The sequence below is a fragment of the Necator americanus genome, chromosome II (assembly GCF_031761385.1).
Source record: "Necator americanus strain Aroian chromosome II, whole genome shotgun sequence".
In the NCBI taxonomy this organism is placed as follows: domain Eukaryota; kingdom Metazoa; phylum Nematoda; class Chromadorea; order Rhabditida; family Ancylostomatidae; genus Necator; species Necator americanus.
In genome coordinates, this window is record NC_087372.1 from 21,717,102 (window position 1) to 21,725,087 (window position 7,986).

The 7,986-nt window shown below is 43.9% G+C and overlaps 5 protein-coding genes across 5 annotated transcripts; 2 read left to right on the forward strand and 3 right to left on the reverse strand.

Annotated features, from left to right (window-relative positions):
- Nucleotides 1–1,501: 1,501 nt before the first annotated feature.
- On the reverse strand, nt 1,502–1,924 carry RB195_018945 (uncharacterized protein; the record flags this gene model as incomplete). Its single annotated transcript, XM_064186589.1, has 1 exon — nt 1,502–1,924. The coding sequence occupies one exon, from the start codon at nt 1,922–1,924 to the stop codon at nt 1,502–1,504; it is 423 nt and encodes a 140-aa protein (XP_064042470.1).
- Nucleotides 1,925–2,163: 239 nt separating this feature from the next.
- Nucleotides 2,164–2,637, reverse strand: RB195_018946 (uncharacterized protein; the record flags this gene model as incomplete). The annotated part of the gene is made up of 1 exon (XM_064186590.1): nt 2,164–2,637. One exon carries the CDS (start codon nt 2,635–2,637, stop codon nt 2,164–2,166), a length of 474 nt encoding a protein of 157 aa, XP_064042471.1.
- A 497-nt stretch (nt 2,638–3,134) lies between these two features.
- RB195_018947 (uncharacterized protein) lies at nt 3,135–4,706 on the forward strand (the record flags this gene model as incomplete). The annotated part of the gene is made up of 1 exon (XM_064186591.1): nt 3,135–4,706. One exon carries the CDS (start codon nt 3,135–3,137, stop codon nt 4,704–4,706), a length of 1,572 nt encoding a protein of 523 aa, XP_064042472.1.
- A 131-nt stretch (nt 4,707–4,837) lies between these two features.
- On the forward strand, nt 4,838–5,974 carry RB195_018948 (uncharacterized protein; the record flags this gene model as incomplete). Its single annotated transcript, XM_064186592.1, has 1 exon — nt 4,838–5,974. The coding sequence occupies one exon, from the start codon at nt 4,838–4,840 to the stop codon at nt 5,972–5,974; it is 1,137 nt and encodes a 378-aa protein (XP_064042473.1).
- A 976-nt stretch (nt 5,975–6,950) lies between these two features.
- RB195_018949 (uncharacterized protein) lies at nt 6,951–7,505 on the reverse strand (the record flags this gene model as incomplete). Its single annotated transcript, XM_064186593.1, has 1 exon — nt 6,951–7,505. One exon carries the CDS (start codon nt 7,503–7,505, stop codon nt 6,951–6,953), a length of 555 nt encoding a protein of 184 aa, XP_064042474.1.
- Between the last annotated feature and the right edge of the window lie 481 nt (nt 7,506–7,986).

Genomic DNA, 7,986 nt, shown 5'->3' on the forward strand with positions numbered 1-7,986 from the left:
TGAGTTCTTACCACTTGTACCGCTCTGTGACCTATAACTGCTTGATATTCTGTGTGTAGATCAAATCATCTATATCGTCGCTGGTGATCTACACGCAGTAATAATCATTCGCTGGTACACTGAGTGACAAATGCGTGCAACTAGCCGCACCACATCCGGTGGAGCAAAACGTAAGACCATTTTCAATGTAGATGGGTTTCTGTTTTCACTACCCTGAACGATTATCGAAACACTGACCCAGGGGAAGGGGGAACAAAAAAAAAAAAAAAAACAAACACCCCAACAACCCTTTTTTAAATATAAAAAAAAAAAAAAAAAAAAAAAAAAAAAAAAAAAAAAAAAAAAATTAAAAAAAAAACCCCCCCCAAAACAAAAAAAAAAAAAAAAAAAAAAAAAAAGAAAAAAAAAAAAAAAAAAAAAAAAAAATAAATTTATTTAATTTTTATTATATAAAAGAAAAAGATATAATAAAAAAAAAAAAAAAATTTATTTTAAAAAAAAATAAAAAAAAAAAAAAAAAAAAAAAAAAAAAAAAAAAAAAAATAAAAAAAAAAAAAAAAATATATATATATAAAAAATAAAAAAAAAAAAAAAAAAAAAAAAAAAAAAAAAAAAAAAAAAAAAAAAAAAAAAAAAAAAAAAATACAACACAACAAAAAAAAAAAAAAAAAAATAAACCCACAAAAAAAAAAAAAAAAAAAAAAAAAAAAAAAAAAAAAAAATTTTTTTTTTATTTTTAATTTTTTTTTTAAAATTTTAAAATTAAAAAAAAAAAAAAAAAAAAAAAAAAAAAAAAAAAAAATTTTTTTTTTTTTTTTTTTTTTTTTTTTATTTAAAAAAAAAAAAAAAAAAAAAAAAAAAAAAAAAAAAAAAAAAAAAAAAAAAAAAAAAAAAAAAAAAAAAAAAAAAAAAAAAAAAAAAAAAAAAAAAAAAAAAAATAAAATATTAAATAATTTAAATATAAAAAATAAAAAAATTAAAATAAAAAAAAAAATAAAATTTAATATTAAAAAAAAAAAAAAAAAAAAATAAAAAAAAAAAAAAAAAAAAAAAAAAGATGGTTTCAGTTTTCTCCTTCAGAATTACTAAGGTTTCTGTATCATGATGGGACGCAGGGTCAAGTGTGTGATGGGATTTTCCCATAGGAGGGTCGTGGAGGGAGGGGGTTGCAAGGGAAGGGGGTCGTAAAGGAGTTTGCGCTGGCCAGTTGTGAATTGAGGATGGCATGATAACCAGCACAAAAGTAATAAAACTAGTAATTAAATGATTACATTTTTCATGAGTGAGTTTTCATTTTTCAGTTTTTCATGAATTTCGCAGAATTCTCTCGCTGATTTTAAATATTCTCGACTCTCGACTTTAGCAATGACCTACAAAGATAAGCAGCACTTATTCACGAAATAAATGCATACGCTTCCTTAAGAACAGATTCGTTGTCAACTAAGCAATTTTCACACAAGTGATGAATTGACTTAATCTTGACTTAATCGGCGGGCTGATGTCATCGCCTGACGCGATTACCCGCATCTTCGCCAAGGCGTGCTGTCCTTGAACATAGCTCTGCCCAACTTTCTCGATCTTCTGCAAGAGCTTGCAGAGAATCAATCCATTCGTCGCTATTCCATATCCTGTGAAACCTTACGTCTCGCCTGAACTGTCTATTCACGCCGAGTGTCCTTAGGTCCTCTTTTAGCAACTCAGTCCAAAACTTCCGTTTTCGGCCAGGTGGCTTCTTCCAGCTCAAACTCGACAAATTCCTCAGAACTCGTTGAACAAGGCGATCTGCTGGTCTCCTCAATATATGAAAAAAGAAGTGAAGACAATTTTCTGTAGCAACCTTCGATGGCAGTGCAATATGCTGGTATCCACGTGTCATCCGTCGGTACACCACATCGATTTTCGCGTAAAGGTCTTCATTGTGCATAGGCTGCAGCCAGATCCGACACAAGGTTGACAACATGTTGAAGTTTCGTACTGTTTTCCGCGTATATAACAACATCGTGAGCGTACTCGAGATCGATCAAAGGGCGTCCTGATGGTGCTAGATTGATATCGGCAGGACAGTGATCTACTGTTCTTCGCACAATGTCGTCGATGAAATTGACGAGTCGTCAACGAAATTGAACAGGAAGAGTCCTGCCACTGCCCCTTGTCTTACTCCCATTACCACCTCAAACGGTGTTGTACATCCCGCAGGTGTTCGAACTGCAGCAATTGTTCGTTGATACATGTCATCAAGCAACCTAACGAACTTTCCTGGTACTCATCGACGCGGAGCGCGTTGAGAAGACGTCCTCGATGAGGAGAATCGAAAGCTGCTTCAAAGTCCAGAAACGTTAGTTGCGTTGGCTTTGAATAACGCTGCCAGATTTCGATCACTCTCCTGACGATGAACACCTGGTCAATCGTAGATCGGCCAGGACGAAAGCCAGCTTGCTCGTCGCGCGTTGTTTCTTCGTTTAATGAATCGGTCCAGGATAATGCGCTCCAGCACCTTGTACATAACACGCAGCAAAGAGATTCCTCGATAATTCCTTCGATAACGGATAACTTCTTGTGGAGGGGAATTATGATAGCGTGTCTCCACGAATCAGGTATCCTTTCGTCCATAGATATTGAACGGATGATCTTTTTCATCTCTATCTCGATCCCCGACGGATCTCCCTCACTAGAGGGATCACAGCCGGTTAGTCGCGAGGCTACGTGGCGCGTCCCCAGGTGGCGGATAGGGGGCTAACCGCGGACCAAAAGCGACCTTGTGCTTGCCCAGAGACGCAGGTGGATTCAGGGGATGGACTCCCTGCTTCTGCTGTGCCAGGACTGACTCGTAAAATCATTGTATCCCGCACGTCGGTCCGGCCAAAAGCCTGCAATCAATTGACTGGGAGGTGCAAGGGAGGCGGTTTGGAGTCGCCTCCAACAAATAAGCTCCACATGTCCACTCTGGGAGAACGGAAGTTCTCCCAAAACCCATGGGACTAGAGGCTTGCAACCTGCCCGTGGGTTTTAAATTTCATGCAAAAAACAGTAATAGAAAAGAGTCTCCTGACTCCGGTAGAAAGCCTGGTACGGTAGCGCCAGGTAGGACGGGGTTGCAGGAGTCATGTAGGCTACCGAAACGGAAAAGGACTAGGATGACGATCTGTACTTATAACGCACGCACGCTTGCATCGGAAGCGGCCATCGAAGATCTGATGGTGCAAGCCAAGAAGATCAAGTACGACGTCATCGGACTGACCGAGACGAGACGACGTCACTCTCTCAACGCTGTATTTGAAACTGGAGAAGAACTGTTCTTAGGAACATGCGACAGTAGAGGTGTTGGTGGAGTTGGCGTCCTCGTCAACACGAGTATGGCACAGAACATCGACTCTTTCGAACAACTCACGACCCGAATCGGACGTCTGCGGACGAGAAGATGTGGTCCCACACCGGCTTTGACTATCTTCGTCGCTTACGCTCCAACATCAAGCTACGAAGAAGAAGAAGTCGAAGCTTTCTATATGGACCTGGAGAAGTTCTACCGAGAAGATCATGCCTTTTACAAGGTCATAATTGGCGACTTCAACGCCAAAGTTGGCCCAAGAAGAACGCCGGAGGAACTTTACATCGGCACCCACGGCCTACAATGGAATGACCAGGGGGAGAGGCTTTCCGAGTTCATCATGACGACTAAGACCATCCATGGGAACTCGCAATTCCAGAAGCCCTCCTCTCTACGCTGGACGTGGGAGTCACCCGGTGGAGGGTACCGTAATGAGATAGATCACATCATCGTCAATAAAAGGTTCTGCCTGACGGATGTCGCTGTTGTACCAAAGTTCTATACGGGATCGGACCATCGCCTCCTCCGAGGAAGATTTTCTTTCACGCGGAGAGCAGAGAAAGCCGCCAAGTTCAGCAAGAGAAATCCCAGAACTACCATCAACTGGGATCTCTTCGCTACGTTAGCCGGCTTTTGGGAAGATTCCGCAATGGACAACATCGACGAGGAATACGACCGGCTTGTCAAACACCTTCATGACTGCGCGAAGAAGGCTGAGAGTATTAAAACAACCAAGAGACGCCTGTCTCTTGAAACTCTTGAGCTGATACGCCAGCGTGGAGCAGCACGAGCCGCAGGGAACCAAGAGCTTACGTCCGAGCTCGCAAGGCTTTGCAGAGAGGCGATAAAGAAAGACCTTAAAGAGAGAAGAGCAGAAGTGCTGGCTGAAGCAGCAGAGGCGGGAAAAAGCATCCGCTATGCCCGCCGAGACTTCGCCAGTCGCAAGACAAGGATGACAGCTCTCCGGAACCCGAAGGGAACAACCATTGCATCGAGAAGGGGAATGGAGAAAATCATCTACGACTTCTACTCTGATCTCTTCGACAGCCGTGCCCACTTGCCTCCTCACCATCTGAGGGAAGATGGACATGTCATTCCAGCGGTTCTCCCGTCCGAAATACGACATGCTATCATGTCGGTGAGAAATCGTACAGCAGCCGGTCCCGACAGAATAAAACCAGAACACCTGAAGAACCTTCCGCCAGTACTCATCAACACCCTGGCGAGGATCTTCACACGTTACCTGTCGGAATGCAAGGTCCCTAAACAGTGGAAGACCAGCAAGACCGTGTTGCTGTATAAAAAGGAGATCCACATGACATCGGCAACTATCGCCCAATCTGCTTACTGTCCGTCATCTACAAGCTCTTCACAAGAGTGATCCTTAATAGGATTGAAAAGGTCTTGGATGAAGGACAACCATGCGAGCAAGCAGGGTTTCGAAAAGGATTCAGCACGATCGACCATATTCACACTGTTTCGAGACTCATCGAGGTATCACGAGAGTACAAGATGCCGCTCTGTCTCACTTTCATCGACTTGAAGAAGGCCTTTGACTCAGTTGAGACGGAAGCGGTCGTGGAAGCCTTGGACAACCAAGGCGTTCCCACTCAGTACATAAAGGTGCTTCGAGAGTTGTACAGTAACTTCACGACCGGAATCTCGCCATTCTACAAGAATATCATCATTGACGTGAAGAGGGGGGTTCGACAGGGTGATACAATCTCACCCAAAATATTCACAGCCACCCTCGAGAACGCAATGCGAAAGTTGGAATGGGACGACATGGGAGTGAAGATCGATGGTCGGCAGCTACACCATTTGCGCTTTGCTGATGACATCGTACTGATAACACCTAGCATCAGCCAAGCGGAACGAATGCTGACCGAATTCGCCGAAACATGTGGATGCATCGGTCTTGAGCTGAATCTTCAAAAGACGATGTTCATGCGGAACGGATGGATCTCGGATGCCCCATTCACGCTCAACGGAACGAACATATCCGAATGCACCAGCTACGTCTATCTGGGTCGGGAATTGAACATGATGAACGACCTGGCCCCCGAGCTGGGCAGGAGGAGAAGAGCGGCTTGGGGAGCGTACAAGAGCATCGAGGACGTAGTGAAGAAGACCAAGAACACCCGGCTCCGTGCTCACCTCTTCAACACCACCGTACTTCCTGCTTTGACCTATGCCTCAGAAACCTGGGCACTTCGCAAGCAGGAAGAAAACGCGGTGAGCGTCATTGAACGCGCAATTGAGAGAGTGATGCTAGGAGTATCCCGTTTCAAGCAAGTGAGAGACGGGATTCGAAGTTCTCTCCTACGTCAGCGATCGAAGATCAGAGACGCCGCCGCGTTTGCCAAGGAAAGTAAAATAAGGTGGGCCGGACACGTGATGCGCTTTAACGACAACCGTTGGACCAGAGCCGTGAGCGACTGGATTCCCCGCGATATTAAGCGCAATACAGGAAGACCGCCGACCCGATGGTCAGATTTCTTCACGAAGTCCTTCAAAGAAAATTACGATGCTCTTCGTGTCCCACGCGAAAGGAGGAACCACTGGGCTACTCTGGCACGCGACCGGGACAAATGGAAGAATTACTGGCGCCCGCTCGACCGGTTCGAAGACCAACGGGAGTCAAGGTGATCAAGGTGATCTCGATCCCAGACGGAGGAAGATGTTTTAGCATTTCTGCGCTAATCCCATTTTCTCCACCAGATTTTCCACTTTTCATACTACAAACCAGAATCTCTGATACGGTCGGTGGCTACTCGTTAATCGCACACGCAACGTGCCCAAGTTCAGGAACAGACGACGGTTGCCGGTCCAGCAAGGTCTTGAAGTGGTCCCTCCAAACTGGAAGGATTACTTCAACGACAGTCACTCCATTGGCAGTGTTAAGGACAGGAGAACATCTTTTCATTTTGCCGCTATACTGCACCCCTTTTCAAACTACTTCGCTCTTGACGTCCACTCGTTATCGCTGTCTTGTTGCAGTTGACGACGCAACTTTCTTCTAAGACGCTTTTCCTGGTTGAATTCACCAGCGCTGCGCCCGACACATACAGAATTGCACGTGGATCTTGTCTCCGCAGTTGCAAAGGCAAACTTTTTCCGCGGCATTTGAACCAGAAGTGTCTAACTTACAGAGTCCTGGATGCAGTTTGTGAAGGAATTCGCATCGCAAAGCTTCTTCCCGGTACGCACTCCAACATGAATAGACACACGTTGGCAGACTTTTGTTCTGCATTCTTCGTCTTTCAGACTTGCCATGTCAATTTTCGGATGAAGAGGAATTCCTCGGTTTCTCTTGTGGTCAGAGTTGAACGCGACGTCCCAAACAGCTCTAGATTTTCGGATATCTGACTGAGCAATGTTCCTCGCCAAAATGTAGTCGAGCTGAAGTTTAAGAGTCCATATCTTGCGCACTTAAAACGCACTTTGCGACTCTTAAACTTCAGCTCGACTACGTTTTTTCGAAGAACATTCCTCAGTCAGATATCCGAAAATCTAGAGCTGTTTGGGACGTCGCTTTCGACTCTGACCACCGTCCAGTTCTTCTCAGCTTTAAAAAACGATTCCACAAGAGAAGCCTAGGAGTGGAAGCTATGATGAGGCCCGTCTATTCGCATAAGTCAATCAGACGGTCACCGTTGTCCGATGTGCGCTCCGCTGTATAACACCATTTTCCTAGCACATCGTATTGCTGGTCGAGTCCTATCTTCGCATTTTCGATTCCGACAATGACCACTTGCGGGCTTGGTTTTTTAGACATCAAAGCACTGAGTTCTTCATAGAAGGCGTCCTTACTGTTGTCCTCAGCGGTTTCCATAGGTGCGTGAGCACTTACGACCCAATGTTTACGTCCTCTGTGAATCTGCAGCCGTAGAAAGGCGCATCTGGACGACGTTGAGCCAAATTCCTGCACCAGGTTGTTGTAATCGTTCCTCGCAGCTATCGCGCAGCCACCTACTTTGTTCTCATCAGCATCGCTGCAGTATATAGTGTAAATTTTGATGCTGATGACGGGACGATCTCTCATGCGTGTTCCCTGCAGTGCAGCAAAAGGCACACAGAGATATCGCAGAAACCAAAACAGGGCGGTTTGTTGGAGTTCACTTGACAGTGCTTTGCAGTTCAGCGTGACGAGATGATTGTTTATTGCCAAAGATTCCATGCTCCCTTCAGGAAGTTAACCTTTCAGGTTATGGGCTTTGGCGGTGTGCTGGACGACAGCACCTTTTTGCAATGTATGGGAAGCTTTCGCCATATAACAGTGCAGGTTATATAGCTCGTACGTTCCCAATGCGTACACTCGAACGCCTGATTGCGTTTGGTTAAAGCAGGGTCACTACTTGCAGGTGCCAGACTCGTATACACGGCCCCTGTAGCATTGCTAAAAAATATAATAGTTGAAAATAGTAGTAAGTAATTAAACTAGTGATTAAATAATTATATACATTACAAAATATCACAATAAATAGTATATATGGTTACATAAATTACAAATGTTATATGTAATTTCAAGAGTTGGAGAATGAAATAGAAGCATCAACACTTCGTTTTGACAATGCCCAATGTATTGAAAATTTAATAGTGAGATCACGCAGGTTCGACACCCCACTGAGGCAAACTTTCGCAAAAAAGATGGAAACTTG